The sequence below is a fragment of the Peromyscus eremicus genome, chromosome 12 (assembly GCF_949786415.1).
Source record: "Peromyscus eremicus chromosome 12, PerEre_H2_v1, whole genome shotgun sequence".
Classification (NCBI taxonomy): Eukaryota; Metazoa; Chordata; class Mammalia; order Rodentia; family Cricetidae; genus Peromyscus; species Peromyscus eremicus.
Genome location: NC_081428.1, coordinates 80157741 through 80178630, shown reverse-complemented (window position 1 = coordinate 80178630; position 20890 = coordinate 80157741). Strand labels below are relative to the sequence as shown.

General features: G+C 51.0%; 1 protein-coding gene across 1 annotated transcript in view; it reads right to left on the bottom strand.

Annotated features, from left to right (window-relative positions):
* Nucleotides 1-1821: 1821 nt before the first annotated feature.
* The window catches only part of Vps8 (VPS8 subunit of CORVET complex), a 153509-nt gene continuing 134440 nt past the window's right edge, over nt 1822-20890 (bottom strand). Inside the window, exons 24-25 of the mRNA XM_059277052.1 lie at nt 5881-5961; nt 1822-2383 (exon numbers count right to left, since the gene is read on the bottom strand). Coding sequence (XP_059133035.1) covers nt 2234-2383; nt 5881-5961 — 231 coding nt within the window. The 3' untranslated portion in view covers nt 1822-2233. The remainder of the gene's footprint in view (nt 2384-5880; nt 5962-20890) is intronic.

Sequence of the window (20890 nt, the reverse complement as noted above, 5' to 3'; positions counted from 1 at the left end):
CCCTGGGGAGGAGGGGACATGCACTTCCATGCTGGGGCAGCCCCAGGAGCTCATCTGTACTCTGACCTTCCCTGGAGTGGTCCTGACCTACCCAGAAGGCCACACTGCAGGAGGCCTTTCTTGTGCTCTGGGCACAGCTGCAACTTTGGGAACCATTTTCCGCAGACAGTGCTGGGTGGAAATACCGCTCTAAAAGGATCCCCAGTGCTCTGAATTATTTATCCACTAAAGCATTCACCACGGATGAACTGGCTTTCCTCCTACAGCATCTCCTCCCCTCCTGGCAGCCATATTGGGCCACACCTTTGGAAAACACTTTCTCATACATCCCTGAGAGCTTTGCTATGGCTGGAGCTTTACCAGGACCCAAGAGCCTTCCTTAGCTTTGGGGGGGGGGGGGGTCCTTGGGAAGAGGGGGGAGAATGGGGCAGAGCCTTGAGCCCAGGTCCTGGCTGGCAGCCCAGTGCTGTCCCTAATGGTGTCTCTCTCTGTAGCAGCACTTTCTCTGGCCCTCTGTCCTCAAGGCCCGAGATTCACAGTTGTCAGTTGTCTATAGAGGGGCCTCACCTGCCCAAACTCATTCTGTGGCCAACACTGAGGTCTCTGGCCATGTGGCATGCCCTTGCCATCCCGGGTGCCAGTGTGGCTGAAGTACAGACCAGGGCCTGCCCTCCCAAGGGGTTAGCTTAAGGGTCTCCCGGCTAAGGGGCAGCAGTGGGACCTAGAAATGAAGTTGGGGGGTGGGTAGGGAGATGCCTCTGTGGGTAAGAGTGTTCACTATGCGAGTGTGAGGACCGGAGTCTGAATCCCCGGAACCTACAGAGAAGCTAGGCACAGCTGGAACCCCAGCACGGAGGGCCAGAGACGGGAGCATCCTGGGAGCTCTCAGCTTAGCCAATGAGTGGGCATCTGTTTCAGGAAAAGACTTGCCCTAAGCAATAAAGCGAGAACAACGGGGGTACATGCACATCAGAAAATACATGGATGACACAGAGACAGACAGATGGCTGGGAGTCAGCCCTGAGTGGAGAACAGCCTGCTCCACCTCTGAGCTTGGCTTCACATCTCACACCTCCCGGGGAGGTCCTGCTCTGTCACAAGGTCCGCAGAGCCGGAGTTTGCTGCCTCTAGAGACTCCTTGAGATGAGTCTGTCCTTAACAACATTTGGAATTGGAACCTCAAGACACCACTTGGTGGAAACTCTGGTTAAGTGCCTAGTAGGAGAGGGGACAGGGATGGACTTCCAGATGCCAGGCTGGGGCCTCAGTGAGCCTGGCACTAGGAGGTGCCACATCTACTCCAGACGTGCCAGGAGGGCTCTTGAGACCCCTGCCCTACTGCTTCTGTGTGTCGGTTGGCTAAAGCACTTATCTCTGAGCCTGGACCAGTGAACAGGGAGTTTTCATGCACTCCCCTCAGGTGAGAAAAACCACCCTGCAGCCTTTTCTGCAGGCAGAACATTTGCAGTTCTTGGGGGTGCCCCTCCGTCAGGGTGAGGTTCAAACCTCCAAGGCCGTTGATGCATGGCGGGAGCAGGCTTTGCACATCTGTTTCCCATGGGTTTGCTTAGCTGACCCTGAGAGCTGAAGCAATCACAGGGGCCATCTGAATCTCTGGGCATGATGACCTGCATGGATGCTATGCAATGATGTAAAGGTCCAGGACCCAGCATGTCCATACTCCTCTCTCCTTGGCCACCCTGACCTGGCCACAGGGGTATCTGGGTGATGAGGCCCAAGTGGATGAAGCCTGTGATGGAGCGGCTTGTCTGAACAGTGTTCTGGTCCCTGACTTGACAGATTAACAGCCGGAGACTGGGAGGCACGTGGGACTCAAACACTGAGACGTTTATTGTTTAGAAGGGCAGGTCTCCTGCTCACAGGGGTTTCACAAACATCAACAGGCCTGGCTGGTTCCCAAACTGCTGCTCTTTCCAGGCCAAGCTTTGCTTTCCACAGCCAATGTGCCCTCCCTCCCGACTCCCATGTTACTTACATGGAATGCCATTGGGTAAATGTTATTTTCTAAAGGGCTGGGCAGAATTCCGAGCAAAATGAAACTGGCCCGTCTGCTGGACTGATGTTACCACAGGGAGACCACACTGAGATGGGAGGGTGGGTACAAGGGCCCTCCTCAGGGCCTCTGTGCAGGGGTGTGGGAGGCAGAGGCAGAGGCGGTCCAGGAGGCCCCTCCTGCCCCATGGAGTGCGTGCGGGGCTCTTCCAGGGAGGCCTCAGTCTTCAGCCACAGGCGGAGGTGCGAGCTGCAGCTGGAAGTTCTCGTTCTGGAAGACACTGTTGAAAGCAGGGCCGCTCTGGGAGCCCGCAAACGGCCTACAGCTGTCGCCGCTGCGGTTCTGGGAGAGTTCCGTCAGGAGGGCCAGCTGCGAAGAAGAGGACACGTGTGAGGTGTGGGAGGGAGGCAGCGGTGGAGAGGGTCCTGTTCCTCTGCCTAAAGAGGGTGAGCGCTACCTTGTGGGGGAGTGAAAAAACTCAGTGTGGATCCCAAGTGTGGATCTCAGGAAAGGGGTGTGCCTCTGCACAAGAGGAGGCTGCTTGGGTGGGAGCGCTCCAGGCACAGTGGCCCGCCCTGTGCACAGCCTCCATGTAGGCTGGCCATTCTCCACATCTCTCCCACAGGCTTCCTTTGGTACCTTTTCTTTGAGGTTCATGGCCCAGAATGATTACCACTGGCTTTTACCTCTCTCTATGGTAACCTGGACATCTGGCCACCAATTTGGTTTGGCCACCAAGTGGCACTCGTGGATCCCACCTCTCCTCCAAACACACCCTCCCTACTCATATCCACCAATGGCCTTGGCACTACCCCTGGTCCGCAAGTGGTTTAGTTCTGAAACACCGGCCAGGAGGAAACCTTCCTGCCAGCCCACTGAGATGCCAGGCAGTACACCTTGGTTGACTGAGATGCCAGGCAGTACACCTTGGTTGACTGAGATGCCAGGCAGTACACCTTGGTTGACTGAGATGCCAGGCTGTACACCTTGGTTGCCTCCTCTCACCTGGCTGGCTTTCTCCAAGTAAGAGCCTGGCAGCCTGGCACTCAGAAGCCTTTGACGATCAGAGATGATGAGGCCAGACCCAGGGGCTGAGACCTCCTGCCTGCTAAGTGGCAACACCTGGACTCTCCCACAGTGCTAGCCTGAAGGGAGACTCAGGGCCAGGATGCCAGCCCGGAACAGTAGATGGGGCCTGGAGATGGAGCACGGTGCCCCAAGGCCACTCTTCTTGGAAAGGCTGCTGAGGCCTCACAGGATGAACACCTTTCTGTAGGGACCGCCCCAAGGGAGGCGAAGTAGTAAGTAAGCCTTCAAACTGCTCAGGGCGACTGTGTGCATTTGTCTCCTGGCATCAGACAGTCCCCAGGAATCTCTGCAATTGTCTTCAGGGCCAGGCAGGCTGGATGCTTTTCATAGGTGACATTTCTAGTCCTTCACAGAACCCCAAGGAGTGACTCTCTCTGGGCCACCAAGCTATGAGTGATAGGGTAGGATTCAAACTCAGATCCATGTGGCAATTTCTGTTCAGCCAAGCTCCTGTGGTCTTGCCTTCTGGATGTTGCATTCCCATCACCTGCTCTCCTGCCCTGACTTTCAGCTGTTCTGATCTCTGGCAAGGGGTCTCCCATCACACCAGCAATAACGGTACAGAGCTCGTGTTGCCATTTGGCTGACAACATAACCCCTGGCCGCAATACTTAGGGAGCCGAGTGGAGCTCTAAGCTCTAAGTACCAATATATCAAAAGTAACTCAGTCCTCAGTCTGGGCTCAGCAGCTCACACTCACTGTCAATTAGCTTTAGTTGTCAACCTGACAACTGGTCATCTGGGAAGGGGGCCCCTCAACTGAAGGACGACCTCCATCAGACTGGCCTGTGGGCAGGTCCGTGGGGCCATTCTCTTAATTGTTAATGGTGTGTGGGGGGGTCTGGCCCATGGTAGCTGGTGTCCCCCCTAGGCAGGTGGGCCTGGGCTAAAGAAGAAGGGTAGCTGAGGAAGCCAGAGGGCAAGCCGGTAAGCAGCGTTCCTCCAGGACCTCTGCTTCCGTTCCTGCCTCTGGGTTCCTGCCTGAGCTCCTGCCCTGCCTTCCCTTGATGACGGACTGCAACCCCGAGGCCGAGGTAAACGCTTTCCTCCCCAGGTGCTTTGGGTCACGGTGTTTTTCACAGCAGCTGAGCGACGAGAGCAGACCAGAACCCTCAGTCACTGCACGCTCACACCGTGGCTGTGAGCCTCTAGCCTGTGAGGTGGCCTGTGATGGAGGCTGGCTCATGCACTGGGCCAGGGCCTGTGATGGAGGCTGGCTCATGCACTGGGCCAGGGCTTCCGCCGGTGCCCTGCAGGGTAAGACCTTCTTGTGCTGGAGCCACATCCCATGGCACTTCCACGTGGATCCACCCAGCTTGTGAGGGGCTGTGAGGAGACTGTGCCCAAGGTTCCAAAAGAACAGGCGAAGGATGCTGTCCTCAAGGGGCACCTGCGTTCTCCACCACAGCAGAGAGAACCACCAACCATGCTCCTGTTTCTCAGGAGTCTTGCTGTAGCCTCCTCCTGTACTGTAGTGACGAGGAAGTCACTGGCCCTGAGGAAGGCTCAGTGTGTGAAGCAGAATGGAGATTCTGACTCCAGTTGCTGGTCAGAGCTTGGTGGCAGGAAGGACGGAGTGACACCAGCCAGTTCAGTTAAACTGCAGGGTCCCATTCAGGAGATCCTGGAAGTTTCCAGAACTAAGAACCTCTGTCCAGACCAATGACTCCAGAGTGCGTGCCACTTTCTCCCCGTGTCTGCCCGAGAACGGAGTGAGGGCCAGGCTGCGTGCCCAGAAGCAGCTGGGATGGGGTGAGATGTGGGTGTGGCCTGGCGTGGAGGAGCGGACAGTTCTTCCAGTGGCTGGGAGCCAGCAGGGGCCATGCAGAAGGAAGGGACAAGAGGTGCTCGCCAGCCAGACCTGCATGGCCTCGGCGGTCACATGGAACCTTACCCAGAGCGCGGGCAGTCTGGAGGAAAAACGTCTGAGAGTGCAGAAAAGATGCTTCCAGGCCTGTGCTCTTGATGACTGGATGGGACAGGGGCCACTCCTGAAGTAGGCACGAGGCACGGAAGGCAGGCTGAGAGCCCAGGGAAGCACTTTGGCCTGCCATGGATGCTTGTGGGGTACTGCCTGCCAGTACCCTTCAAGTCTGCACTCTCTTCCCGAGTTGTAAGGACCCAGAGTTCAGCCCATGTCCAGTTCCGCAGTCCTCACTGCAGCTAGCTCGGAGGCCACAGTCCTACTTAGCAGATGAGGGAAGTAGTATGGACAACTTCTGCCCACTGTTCTTGAAGAGAGGGCTAGCCTCATCTTCCTTTTACTCTGCTTGCTAGCTGGCATGCGGAAGCAGTGGCCAGAGCTGGACCAACCATGCTGAACTAAGTGAGCATAAGCCTCGAGCTGGGGGAGACCTGGGGGTTCAGGGATGGTGTCCTGGCTTGCTGCACTTATACTTCCATTAGTTCCAGCCACTGTTGCTTAGTACTGTCTTCCATGGCCCAGATCCAACTACAGCAGATGTTGAGGAGGGCCTGGCTGTGGGGCAGGTTTGGGGTCTCGGATGTAAACAAAGTCCTCCTGAAGGACTTCTAGCTTGTTCTCGATGGAGACAGGCCAGGCACAGCCCTCTGCACCCTCATGGCCCCCAGGAGGTAAGTAACAGATGCCTCTCTATTGTCTTTGCCCTCACTCCACATTCTGCGTGCTGTTGGGGCCAGGACTGGGGGCCATGTGGTCAGAAGAGGCACGAGGGGGCACCTTCCAAGCTAGAGCTGGAAGCAAGACACCAGTCAACCACAAATCGGAAACAGAAGCATCAACCCTGAACCATTACCCGAGAACTTCCTCGGTAGAGGCGGCAGAGCTGATCAAAGGCTTGCATCTGCTGTGGATCCAGAGCTGGCTCGGAGTTTGCCTAGGGAATAAAGAACGGTCCGATCAGTAATGACATGTGTGTCCCTGGGCAGCCTCTGACCTTCCTCACATGGATGAAGCAAGACACAGTAGTTCCCTCGTGTGTCTGAAGAAAATGATAGTCCTGGCGGCTGGGAGATTTGTTAGAGCATCCAGAAGAAGCGGCCTGACCTTCTGAAGGCCGGCTTTGATGGTCCTCCCAGCCCGATCCTCTCTCTGTGGACCCTTTGCACACCATGACCTCTAAACTCCCCACACTCGTGACCTCCCTGAGGGCTTCTGAGCCGAGTGCCTTTGGTCCACCACATCCGTCACGTAATGTGGCTCCCACAGACAGTCCTCCTTTGTCATTTCCTTGTTCATTATAACTCTGGCTACAAGACCAGTCTGCGGCAGCTTCAAGAGGGGATGCTGGAGCACCTCTGTCATCTGTCCGTCCACCCCGCAACCGCCAGAGCCTGACAGTGCTGCAGACCTTGCCTAACTCATATCTGGGGAGGGGACAGGGTTCCAGGCAAGGAGCCCTGGGGGTCGGCAGCATATCTGAACACTAGCACTCACCTCATGTGACCTTGTCATTTCACTCCTCTGACCCTGGAGGTGACCCTTGGGAGGTCACTGACAGTTAAGTTAGAGGACAGTCTGCCTCCTACTAGGCTAGGGCTCAGTCATGCTAGCTGTTGTAACTACACCTCAGAGACACCCTTGGTTAGAGGTGTGTTTTATCTCCGAAGTGTTTTGTATTTGTGCATTAGGCTAGTAAAAACTGCCTGTTGTTGCCTTACACTATGAACCTCTCAGGCAGAAAGGAAAAGGGTTTCTCAAGCATGCACCTCACATGTGTGACTGGAAGGGCTTCAGTGCTGAGGCATGTGGGGATGACAGTAAGCCAGAGGGTAAGCACCGAGGCCTGGTGCAGACACAACCACTAGTAACATCACTGAGCACACTGAGTAACATCACTGAGTGGCCCTGGCTGCTGCGTGTCCCCAGTGGGCCATCACAGCATTCCTAGAAAGCATTCCATGAGAAAGGTCCTGGCAGATTTATTTTCCCACTAGAATGCTATTAACTAGTTAACTAATTAATCTGGGCTATGTGTGCATGGTTCCTGAGTGGAGGTCACAGAACAGCTTACAGGAGTCTGCTTCATCTTTCTCTTGTGTGAGTCCTAGGATGGAACCCAGCTTTGTCAGGTTTGGGGGCAGTAGCCTTTCCCCGCTGAGGGGTCTCACTGACCCAGATGTGAACTTAAGATGGCATGATATACAGAAACTTTAAGACATATGTAAGTTGCCTTTGTCTTCTAGAAATGGCTTGCTTCTTTCCCTTAACATTTGCGCCTCCCCCAGGAGACAGCTGCCTGGGGCTGGGAATGGAAACAACGCTGTGTGAGACCCGCCTTGCTGGCCCGGCCTGCAGGTACTCCAGCTGTCTTCCAGCGGGAGGAAAGGAAGTCAGAAGCTCCAGAAGGTAACCGCTGAAGAGAAGAGGGCTCACATCTCCCCAAACACAACGTCCTAGCTGGTCTAGCTTATGGCTACCTCCTCCTCGATGCACGTGACAGTATGGCTGGCTGAGGGGATGGCTTGAGGAGGTGCAGAGAGGATGAGGAGGGTGGGGGGACCTCTTGGGGATGGCTGTCATTTGGGCACACTCATTCCACTGGATCCTGCAGACAGATGAAGGAGCCCACTACAACCTGAGTGTTAAAGCTGCCTTGACACCTTTTAAGAACCACTTGGCCTCAATGCTATTTGGTAGGAAGAATGAGACTGGAAAGAGTATACATCACACGTCTGATAGATTTTACAAGATGTCCAAGGAGGTTCTAAGACCTGAAGTCTGAGAAACACACCAAGCCCGGCTCAAACCACAGCCCAGGGGGGAAATGCCACACCGTTCAGGCACAACCCTGAAAAGCATGACCCAGCGTCTCTTTCAGATCCGTTAGCACTAGTGCCCAGGCTGGGTGCAGGGCAGGTGGGGAGGGAGGCACATGGCCTGGACTGGCCACTCTACACCTCTGCCACATCCCATATAAGGGACCATCCCTGATTATCGGGTGGCGAGGTGTCTTGGCTTCATCTCTGCTACTGTGACCGATACCCTGATGAAGAGCAACTTAGGGAAGATGGATTATGAGGTTTACAATCCAGGTTTCAGTCCATTATTTCAGTGAAATCAAGGCAGGAAACTAAAGCATCGCGTCCACAGTCAGGGCAGAAGGCAGAAGCATTGTCCTTACCTCCTAGAAGCTGGCTTTCTCCTCCCTACATTGCTCAGGACCCCCTGCAGGGGAGGGTGGATGTGGTAGCAGTGGGTGTGGGTATGGGTGAGGGGTTGAGAGTGGCAGGGGAGTGTGGGGAGGCCCCCGCTGGTCAGATGTTGCAGTCTACCATAACTTAGCAGCTCCCCCAGGGCTCAGCACAATATGGAGGACCCCCTGCCCCGCCCCAGCAGGGGGCTTCCTGCTCTTTTACCTAGCCTTATCTGGAGGATGTCTCTAGGCCCAGGATGCCTGACTTATCTCAAGGATGACCCTTGACACAGTTCCCTGCAAACACTCTACCCGGCAGCCTACATGGCGATTAAGTAACATGCTCCAGCCATTTTCATGGGGCCCTGCTGCCACTAATGCAGCTGTACAATAGGAGGGTGCCACCTAATGGAAATGGAAAACAGGGTTTGCCCCCGCTACCACTCCAATGCTATGTATCTCCTCTACTCTGGAATAGAGTTGAGCTGTCACTGAAGTCGCATCCCAGGAGGCTATCTCTACTGTGGTCACAGGCTGTGTACAAAGCTTTCTGTTGCCGCTTCTGCCCCTTTGTCCTCGTGGACTGGTGGCCAATGACACTGAGGAAAAACAGTGGGTGTGGGTGGGTCAATTAACAATCAAGACACACCCACAGGCTAACCTGAGATTAATTCTTCCTCTAGACTCTAGGTGGCGTCAAGCGGAAAGTTGAAACTAACACACAGGAGGGTTCAATAAAGAAGGGTCCAGAAAGAGAAGGAAACAAAAAAGGGACTTGTGGAATATTAGTTCAAGGTGTGTTACATTTGTTTGTGCTATGGAGCATTTGTTTAATGATGCGAAGATGTGTTGCGTTCTTTTATGTTGCACTGGCTTAACTCTGTGAAGCTGTGTTACTGTGCCTGTTTAAAACACCTGATTGGCCTAATAAAGAACTGAACAGCCAACAGCAAGCAGGATAAAGGATAGGTGGGGCTGGCAGGCAGAGAGAATAGACAGAAGGAGAAATCCGGGAGAAGCAAGAAGACAGACAACAAGGAGAGGAGGACACTAGGGGCCAGCCACACAGCCACACAGCCACACAGCCACACAGCCACACAGGCAGCCACGGCGAAAGTCAGAGATACAGAAACAAGAAAAGGAAAAAGCCCTGAGGTAAAAGGTAGATGGGATAATTTAAGGAAAGCTGGCTAGAAATAAGCCAAGCTAAAGCCAGGCATTTATAAGTAGTAATAAGCCTCCATGTGTGTTTTATTTGGGAGCCGAGTGGTGAGCTCCCAGAAGAGTCAAAGAAAAACAACCAACAGAACTAGTCAAACACTAGGGAAGTCAGGCCATTTAAAAAAGACGCTGCAAAACCCAAGTCAATGGCAGAGCAGTGAGGGCAAAGAAAGCTGTCCCCTATGGAGATACTTGTGTAAACTAGCATCAGATGTCAGGACACTACACTTCATGTAGAATCCTAAGATCATGACAGAAAATGCAGAGGTAGGGTCTGGCTACTTCCCCAGACCCTGTAAAAGAAAACCTGTGTTGGACATTGTGATCTCTTAAGTTTCGTTACTAATTGTGCTTCCGTCCTTCCTCGTCCATCCCTCTCCCAACCTGCACCAGCTCTCCCTGTGCAGGCAAAACTGGCCTCACACATGCATTAGGTCCATCTCTGCCTCCTGAGCAGCTGGGGCAGTGTATGCCACCTTGTTTAGATGAAGTGGTCTGCTGCCAGAGAAACAGTGCTGAGGAGAACTGGTGGCAACTACTGTGGGCTGAGACAAACACTGGTTTTATCTTATTTCTCACAGACTTGCAGTTTTACAAGATCTAGATTTTTCTCATTTTATTCCAGCCGATATATTTTGGAAGCAATTAAGATCTTTTTTAGGAAAGTGAAGGTCATGTCACAGGGTGGTAGAACGCTACTGCTAAAAACAGAACCACGTCATCAAGCCCCTGGGAAATACTGTATAGCATGTGGGCCTATTCTGGGCATGGGATACACCAGTGCCTGCCCTTGGGAGTTTGCTGGCTGAGTCAGAAGTGCAGACGTCTCGGATAAGGTTCATTCCACAGTTTCTGACCCAGCGAGTCTCAGTCTTCAATATGTAGGAAAGCTGCTCAGGGTGTTATTAAATGCTGACTCTTGATGACAGAATCCAATGGAGACCCCACAGTGTGGGGGGCTAGGGCAGGAGAACCGTTTGCTCTGAGCCAGCCTGGGATACATGGTGAGACTCTCTTACATATTTTAGTAATAAAAGCAGATGTGGGCTAGCAGGTATGGTGTGGGGTTTGAAGACACCCACCTCAAGCAGCTGAGGGGGATGGTGTCTGCACTGTTCCTTATGGTGTCCTGATATTGACAGGGTACGTATAGGTTATTAGGTGTCTTAGCTCCTGGTTCAACTGTATCTAGCCAATTAATTAGCACTTTTTTTCCAAGGTAACTCAATTAGTTATGTTGCTTTCAACATTTGCTGGGTTCACACGTACCCTAGTGATCCTTGCTAAGATTGTTTAACCAGACCATAGTGTCCTTGCTAAATGGTTTGTTTTAATCTTACTGGATTGAACACTTTTCATTTTACCATGTAAATAGGGTTATGTAAATTGAAGACAGTTGGGAGGTTTGTCCAATAAAACATGTAACATACACATGCACACGGAGGACATTTTTCCAGTCACATAGCATACCCAGGTGAGTTGGCAGGGTTGGCACTGAGCTCTGGCCTTGCTCAGGTGCCATTTCTCTAATAGGCCTTTAAATTTCTTGGAGCTGCCAAGAGAAGGGGTTTCTAGTAAGGTATCTGTGGTGGTTTGACCGAGAATGGCACCATAGGCTCATGTATTTGAGTGCTTCGTTCCCAGTTAGTGGAAGTATTTGGGAAGGATTAGGAGGTGTGGTCTTGTTGGAGAAGGTGTATCGCTGTGGGTGGGTTTTGAACTTTCAAAAGCCCACACCAAACCTACCCCCCTCCCTCGCTCTCTGCCTGCAACTTTCAGATCAGATTTCAGCTCTCAGCTACTGCTCCAGCACCATGCATGCCTGCTGCCACCATGCTCCTGCCCTGGACTGACCCTCTGAAATCCTTAGCAACCTCTCAATTAGATGCTTCATCTGTAAGTTGCCTTGGCCATGGCGTCTCTTCACAGCTGTAGAGTGGTAACTGAGACAACATCCTACAACAGTGAAGGACATATCACTGAAAGTGACAGGTTCTCTCTTAAAACATGAGCCTGTCACTCTAGGCACCAAGAAATTGCCTCCTGGGGTATGTGAGAGCCCCGAGACCATCTAGGAGTAGAGTCGCCACAGGACGGTGGTACCCCATGAATGGCCAGAGCCACACACAGTAAAGTGACGCGAGGGGAAATGAGACAGCTGGCTGTTGAAGTGCATAGGACCTGGTAGGTGTTCGCCTGCCACGAGCACTTCCTGAGCTGAGACAATGAGTTTAGATGGTAGCGACCATTCGTGCACACAACGGCTGAGGTGAGGCTCTGAACTCCATTCCTCTAACGGGAGGACAGTGAGGGCGGACGGAGCCTCTGGCAAACAGAAGGCTGCACATCGACTGTGGCCATGAGGCTCTGAGGTGCTGACTGGCTCCCGTCCACTACCTCCAGCCTCATGGACTGGGATTTCTAGAGATCCTCCTGTGTCAGGCCCTGGGGAGGGACAGTGCCTTCTTTTGCAAGTTGTCTTGGTCCTGGGGTATCTTCACAGCGACAGAACAGTAACTAAGGCATCCACCAAGAGCCAATAGCTCCCTGGGCAGAAGTTTTCATTCTTCAAAAAATTCGGATTGCTCTCTTCCAGACACCCTCTTGTCTGCCTCCCATCCCTCCCACACTCTTCCCCGTCTTTATCAGTTCTGTCCCCAGGTTTATGGCTTTTGGTTTGGTCTGGTTTAGCCAGGGCCATCTGTGTGCCACTGGATTAGAAGTGGAGCCTGGTTGGGTCATCAATGGACCCACAGCTGAAGGCAGTGATTTCCTCACACCTCAACTATCAGTAACCAACAGTTCAGCCGTGAGAGGGGGGCCTCTGACAGGGTCACCATGCCTGGCTCAGCCCTACATCTTATTTGTCCTAGCCTCAGCACACTGTGCAGCAAACGTTTGCTAAATCCCACATCATGACTCATTTTGAACTGTCAATTCCACAGTTGGACTTTGTAAAGGTTCCTGGGATCGCGGGTATGTTTGTCCTACATGTCAGCCAAACCAGTAATTTTATTTAATCCGGTTTGGGGAAAGTATTTTTAAATGTCAGGAAAGAAATGAACGAAGGCCTGTGCCACTGTAGATGCTGGGGCTGGAGGTCTGTGCTGTGCCCCGGGCGGAAGCTGACATTGTCTTCGACAGTCACTACCACACAGTCTCAGGTGAGTCACCTGCGCTCTCTGAGCAGGGTGGGCTGTTCCTGACTTGTGGTAACACCGGGAAACTGATCAGAGCTTCCAATATGAAATGGCTGAGCAGCTGGAAGAAAGCCATGCCCAGGGCCCCAAGAGCTCTCACCGGGGCTGGTACTCAGAAGACAGAGAAGAGCCTGCAGGCCCTGCATACACAGCCAGTCTCCATCACGTGCCTTCATGGGACCTGTCCTAATGCGACCAGAGACCCAGAAACGGAGCACTGAAGCACAGTGCAGAGGCCACAGTGACGAGGCCAGGGAACAAGAAGGGGCATGGTGCATGGGGAGAGTGTGGGGCCAGGGCAGGGCCAGGCAGGGCAGCCTGCTCGCTAGCACCAAGCTCAGCCTGCAGCAGCCTTAGAATAGAGATCTGCCCATCAGATGACTGGAGGGATAGGAAAGGTGAGCGACAACACTCTTAGTCCTTTCTTATTCAACAGTTTCCCACAACCCCCTGCAGTACAGAGAGACAGGGCAAGACTTCTGACGGCAGAATTGACTCTTCCTGGATTCTGGCTGAGTGGTCCTCTCAGTCTGTTCTGTTGTCCGTGAAACTCTGCAGAGTTATCTGAGACTTACAGATGTTTAATAATGGTAGCAGTAACTGTGAGTGTCTTGAGCTGGAAGTGCCTGGTAGAAAAAGCAGTGGCCTGGGGGCAGGACACCTGAGCTCTCATCTGCTCAGCAGCTTCCTGGGAGCACCACCGGGCCCAAGCTACAATGTCATTCAGAGCACTGCTACTGTGTGCCATCCAGGGATGTGGGCACCATGAGATGATGCGTATTTAGGGCACGGGAGCTTCAAGAACACACTGGTGTTTACTGAAGCCAATCATGGCTCTCACTGTGAATCAAAGCAAACTAGGGCAGCCGACCAGAAGCGCGGCCAACCAGAGGCACTGGCAACCCGACAGCCCTGGAGGGAAATGGGATTGGGGGGAAAGAGGTTGTACAGAACTGATTTGATGAGAACTCATCTGCCAAGTCGGTATCAGGCACAAAGTCAAAGTGGGAGCAACGAGAATTCCACCCAGAAACTTCTAGAAATGAGCATACTTTCAGCAGAGGAAGGATAGAAAACCGAGTTAAATCACAGCCTTTCTCTGTGCCAATAGGAAGGAGTCTAAGGAACAGATCACGGACGTGCTTCCGTTCACAACAGCCTCAAAAATTAAAATGTCTAGGAATGAACATAACCAAGTAGGTAAAAAAATATCTCTACGATGGAAACTTAAAGTTCTCTGAAGAAAGAGACTGAGGAAGACATCAGAAGGTGGAAAGACCTCCTATGTTCATGGATTAGCAGAAGCAGTACTGTGAAAATGATCATCCTACCAATTCAATGCAACCCCAACTAAAACCCCTATAGAAAACAACAACAACATTCTAAACTTCTCCTACAACATAAAGGTGCAGGAAAAGTCTTTCACACAGGGCTCAATTCGCTGAGAATTAAGGCCACAGTTGACAAATGAGACCCCATAAAACTAAAATGCTTTACAGCAAAGGACCCAAGCAAGTGAAGAGGATGCCCAGAGTAGAAAAGAACCTTTGCCATCTATGCTTCTGAGAGAGGATTAATATCCAGACTACAAAGAACTCAAAACACAGTAAAACAAATAAAACAATTCAATTAAAAAAACAGGCTATAGATCTGAACAGCAAGGTCTCAAAAATGAAATATAAATGGCTAAGAAATACCCTCAAAAGTGTTGTTCAACTCAGGGCATGGTGGCATATACCTTTAATCTCAGAAGGCAGAGGCAGGTGGATATCTGTGAGTTAGAGCCCAGCCAGTTAGGGCTACATAGTGAGACCCTGTATGCGCCCCTCCCCACCCCCACTCCCCACCAAAATGTTTAACATCCTTAGCAATCAAGCAAATGCAAATTAAAGCCCGCGTCCCACCTGCCCCCTCTTTAGTGCTCCTTCTGTACTGCCCATGGTTCCTTTCTACTTTGCTGGCTTTGCGGTTATTTTATGATATATACTCAATGCTAAAGATCCAGAGCTAGGATCCATATGAGAGAGAGACTATATGGCATTGGTATTCACTCAGTACAATACTTTCCAGTTCTATATATTTACCTGAAAAATTTCATGATTTCATTTCTCTTTACAGCTGAATAGTATCCCATAGCCTATATATCACATTTCTATTATCTCAGTTGAAGGGCCTTTTAGGCTGTTCTTAAAAGGCCCATCTCCTAGCTATTGTGAATAGAGTGGAAATGAACATGGCTGAGCATGTATCTGTGGAGAAGGATGTTGAGGCTTTTGCATACTGGGTCATATCTACTTCTAGTTTTTTGTTTTGTTTTGTTTTTTAAGAATTCACCACACTGATTTCGGTTAGTAACACCATCAGTAGTGAATAAAGGGTGTCCACATTCTCACCAACATCTGTTGTCAGTTGTTTACTGATTGGCTAACCATTCTGACTGTTTATCAACAACTGTCCAGTTGAGCTTAAGGAGGGAGTTCACACCTGGCACCATAAACCTAGCCAGCTACCCACAGGCAGAGAGGTCACAGGCCTAGAGGAGAACCTCCTCTTGCCATTTCTCAGTCAGTATAACTTCTGACTGTATTCTGCAGCAGTACCCAGTTGCACAACTACAATGCTACCTGTACACCCAAGGCTTCGGGGACACTACAGAGGAGGGGCGGAAAGACTGTGAGAACCAGAGTCATGATGCCTGCTGCCAGAGTGTGTCTTCTAGACCTTTCGGGAATGCGGCACCATGAGATCTCAACAGTATGGCCGCCTGAACAAGACCTGTATAATGACAACACCAGCTGACATGCCAACGTGGATAGGACAGTTCTCAAAGACTCTACCCCAGCTGAAGGGCTGCAGGCAGTCAGCGGCTGCTGAGGAAGGGAGAATCCGTTTTCTCCAGGGACAAGTCCCTTGATAGGCTATCCAATCCTAGTGATCAACCCTGAGCACCCGTGTATACAAATGACATGAAATGGATTCAGTGGGGCGTATGCATGCATATGTGTACAAGATGCATGTATGTATACATGTAACAATAATTAAAGAAGGTCATGAATTTGAGAGGGAGTGAGGGCACAGGAGGAGCTAGAGGGGAGAGAGGGAATGGTGGAAGAGATGGAAATATTCACATATTTCTAAAAAATTCTAAAAAATTTACAATTTAAATTAAAAAGAAATGGGAGAAAAAAAAATAACAACCAAGAACCCGAGCAGTGTGGCAAGTCATAACACATAGCCCTTCCCACGTCCCAAACCATCCTGTCATGGAACTAGGTAGGACCGATGACCCCAGTCACAAGAGAAAAGAAGTGACCGGTGCTCACTTACAGCAGTGTGATGAAGTCCACTGCTCAGGGCTGGAAATTCAACTGCAACTGACCATTTGGGGGAAGAAGCGGTGCCCCCGGAAACCACCTGCAAGGCTCAGCATTAAAGTAAAGTAATGAGGTCTTGGCGATCTGTGAGAGCCCTGGGGAAAGGCATGAGGTGAGCACCGCATGCCAGCATGCTGCAAAGCTGGGTGACTCACAGACGTGGTATGAGTGAGCTGTAATTACATCCGCCAGAGAAAACCAACCAGGGCATTTGGGACCCACACAGAAGCATCTGAGTCACTGCCAACCTGAAGGCTGGGCTCCTAGGAGGGACGGGAGTCTAGGGAGCCTGCATGTGAGCCTTCCAAGCACACCCAAGAGCACTGACGGGCACATGGAGCTGCACTCTGCTTGTTCACTTCTTGCTCATGGTCCATATGTGAAGATTTCATTTCTTAATCGTCTTCCCACCCAACATGCCTTGGGTGCTTGGTGTACTTGGGCAGAACCATAATGTGTTGGAGTATGAATGCAACAAAAACTATATTTCTGCTTTTCTCCTGCCTGTCCTCAGCTTCACTTTGGAATCTGTTAACACTATAATCGGCTGCAGCCCTCAGCCAGACTTTTGCTACCATCTGAGCTGTTTCAACCTAGATCTCCAACCATTTTGTTAAAAAGAAACCTCGGCCTCAAAGGTAAGAGCAAACCGCGGCTCCTGCTCTGCAAACAGAAAGCGCCCTTCCTGAATGTCCAGCACAGTATGCTCTCACCCCGAGTACCTGACCCTTCAGGCCCTCTTATGTCCCAGTGACTCGGAACTCCATAGGTCACAGCTAATGATGAATTAGATAATGAAATAACACATCAGGCTATAAGCTGCCCGAGAGAGTGACACACCAGGCAGGACATGCTCTAGGGTGATGGTGACACAATGACCTTTCACAGCAGAATGGGCAGATGCAGGCCACGCTGGCTGAAGCTTCTGTGACGTGTAAGGAGGAACAGCCAGCAGGACTTCTGTGGCTCAGTGTCGCTGCTGAGTGGCAGCCATGGTACGAGGCATCCTATGCACCATCGCATCATCCCCACCGCACCCTATGAGGGATGTTTTGTTAATATACCAATGTGCCAAAGGTCACACTGGTGGTGAAGCAGCTCTGCAGGGAGGCAGTCCAGTTCCACAGACTTCTTTTGCCTGTCGTGGTCTCGTTATCAGTCTGAGAGAAGCTGACAAAAAGTCACTCACAAGCAGCGCAAAGAGCAGAAAGGGGCCTGTCTGGGTCAGTCACACGGGTGGTCTCTGATTCTGCTCTGGAACGTCAAGGCTCATCCCATCAGGCCTTCACAAGGGGATGAGAGAGGAAGCTGGCTGGGAGAGAGCGGGTCATGTGCGGAGCCAAGCTACCTGCAGGGAGGAGCCTCGCGGCTCATATAAACCAGCTGTGCCACACTCTGCTGACCGTGCCACCTGGGGCCCCGGGGCGGACTCGGAACCCGGCTCTGACACCACACATTAGTGACACTCATCAGTGTGCTGTCCTTGAGAGTCATTGCCTTCTCTACCAAGTGGAGCCATGTTCCCAAGCTGCAGCTGGGGGAAGGGCAATGGGGGCAAGGCGGAGTCTTCCTGCTGCCCAGACGGCTCTTGGTCTCCCGTCAGATGCCTCCATGTTTAAGGACACAGCAGCAACCCCACGGTGGAGGGATTTACTGTCTGTACACGGCAGGAGACTGAGGTTCTGACACACTAACGTACTGTCTGTACACGACAGGGTGAGCCACTAAACTACATCTGTGGTAGACAGAAGGTGACATGAAGTTACAAGGCATTATGGGTTTCCCACAGGCAAATTCAGCTGCCCAATTTGCTGGGGTGCTGAGTCTGCACCTGCCAAGTACCTTCCAGGTCACCCAAGAGGCAAGTGTCACTAAATGCTGTTTCATCACCAAGGAAGCAGTGTTTCTGTGTGAAATGCTGAAGGCCCGATATTCATGCGGGGGGGCCTCTGTCTGTCTCTCGCCTCTTTTTTTTTTTATTCTTCCCCCTTGAACATGGAGTCTCTTACTGAACCTGGAGCCCTTCACCCGGCTTCAGGGATCCCCACCTACCTCTGTCTCCCCAGAGCTGGGCCCACAGACCTGCTCTGCCGCTCAGCTTGCGAGTGGATGCTGTGTGCTGTTTAATCTACCCATCTGGTGCTTTCTCTTTCAACCCAGAATGCCCCTGAACTAGTGCGATGTTTCTGAAACCCACATGCTCTACCCTGCATGTGCTTGGCCCTCCTTGCCTAACCTCCTGTGAAAGACAACACCCGGGAACAAACGCTGGTGGTCTATCACACCAGAGAGGATTCTGGAAGCTGGTTTGACATCCTGAGTGTACTTTGACAGCTTAGACATGTAATGTAGCACTTCGGCCACATTCATTCAAGCCTGCCTACCATCCTGACATTGGGGAGGCTGGCCACACTGACTCCTAGGAAGGGGGTGCCACCTCACTATAATGCAGGCAGTACTCAGTCACCATTGCCCAGAGGGGTCAGGCTGGATTCTCTGTAACAGATTAAAAGGACAGTGCCAGCAGAGAAGACTCATGGTGAGGCTGGGACCCCAGTGCACATTCCTAAGCAGACTGCAAGTTCTACCACAAGGGACAGATATTATGGTCTGTCCATACTGCTTTCTGTTTTTGTCTGAAAGGGAAAATTTTCAAAACCTGTTACGGGAAGCAGAATTACAAAGATGATATTTTAAAGGATGACGTTGTTCTATTAGTCAAAAAGCCCTTCTTTTTGTTATCGCTGGCCAAATGACTTACTTAAAAAATGACTCCGAACAGGGAAGGACTTCATTTTCAGATATATAAAGTCAAGGCCTGTTACCCTCTAATCGCCTCACTGATGGTTTTTACTTAGGAAAAAGTCAGTTACCTTGATGGGCTGCTCAGGGCTGTGACAGTACTCCTCTGAGGGGCTGAATCCTTCATGATTATTCTATCAGAGTCCTGAGTTCTGGGTCACATTTGGCTCTAACATTCCTGCCTATCAGAACCAAACATGCCTAGAAATGATGGCCCAATAAGAGGTACAAAGAAGAAACCAGAACCATGGGTTTAGCTCTAAAATTAGTGTGGTGGTTTAAATAAGAATGGCCCCCACAGGCACATATATTTGAATGCTTGGTCACCAGGGAGTGGCGCTACTTGAGAAGGATTAGGAGGTGTGGCCTTGTTGGAGGAAGTGTGTCGCGAGGGCTTTGAGGTTTCAAAAGGCCATGCCAGGTCCAGCCCCTCAACCCCTCTGCCTATAGATCAGGATGTAGCTCTCAACCACTTCTCCAGCACCATCCCTACCAGGCCTGCTGCCATGCTTCCTGCCCTGATGATCATGGACCAAGCCTCTGAAACTGTAAGCAAGCCCCCAATTAAATGTTTTCTCTTCTAAGAGTTGCTATGGTCATGGTATCTCTTCACATCAATAGAACAGTGGCTAAGACAGAAATTGGGACCAGGGAATGGTGCACTGCTGTGATAGGCCTGCCTATGCTGCTCACTGGAAGAATTTAGAAGACTCTGGGACTTTGAGAAAAGTGGTTGGATGCGTTGGGATGGGTGGTGGTCAATGGGCCATCCTAGCAGGAGCATGGAAGACAGTGTGAAGGCAAGTTGAACAGTGGGGGCCCAGCTCAAGAAGTTTCAGAGGGTAAGCATATTAGTAAGTGGCTTAGAGACCATTCTTGTGATATTTTGGCAAAGAATGTGGCTGCTTTTTTGCCCCGTCTTAAAAAATCTGCCTGAGGCTAAATTGAAGAATTTTGTATTAATGGCCGTGGCAGAGGAGATTTCAAGACAGCCTAGTATTGACTCTGTCTGGTGGTTATTAGTGACCACTCTTAAGCAGATTTATAATGAAAAGGAGTAAACTGGACAAAGAGAAATATAAATGTACAGTTTGAGGAGAAAAGGAGCACCAGGAAGTATAATAGAGCTAGGTCTAATGCACAAGGACATAAAAAGCTTCAAGAAAAGCCTGACGCTCAGTGGAATAAAGGGAGTGGTGACCTCACGGCAAGACCTCACCCTTCTAAGCTTCCAACTTGTGAAAAGGAATTAAAGGATTAAGCAGTAAAGGAAACCACTGAAAACAGAAAGCTGATACAAATGTAACTGGAGATGGGGCCAAGTTCCAGCCCCATCAGGCAGCGGAAGTTGGCAGCTTTGGCCATGTGGTTCTAGCTTTGAAGTCAAGGATACAAGAAGGGGGTTGTGGAATCTCCCTCTGTGGTTAAGGAAAACTGCTAAGGCCAGGCATGTGTCAGGGATGTCTCTGCATGGAGCCCCAGAGAGACCATTGTATATAGCTGTGAAAGTGAAGCCTGGATTGTGTTGGAGACCCTAAGATGCTGGAGATGCCAGAGTTGTGGGACACCTGCCAAGGAAAGCTGATAATAGGGAGTGGAACCAGCCCAGGAGAGAGAAGTGTGTTGCAGTCAACAAAGCTGAAAGGAGTTGGAGGTCTGAAGAGTGCCTTGACCTCAGACATGGAGATGGAGAGCTTGGAGTTTACCCACATGGTTTTTGGTCTTTCTTTGGTCCAATATTTCCTCACTATGTCCCGTGTCCCCCCCCCCCCATTCCCCCCCCCTTTGGAACCATAATGTATATTCTGTGCTATTGTATGTTTGAAATATGTGATCTGCTTTTTTATTTTGATTTCACAGGGGGATTTCAGTTAAGAGATTGCCTTGAGTCTCAGAAGAGACTTTGAATTTTGGACTCTTATGCAATCCTGAGACTGAAAGACTATGGCGACTTTTGAAGTTGGACAGAACACATTTTTGCATTATGATATAGCTTCAAACCTATGGAGGCCAAGGAGTGAAATGTGGTGGTTTAAATAAGAATGGCCTCTAAAGGCTCATATATTGGAATGC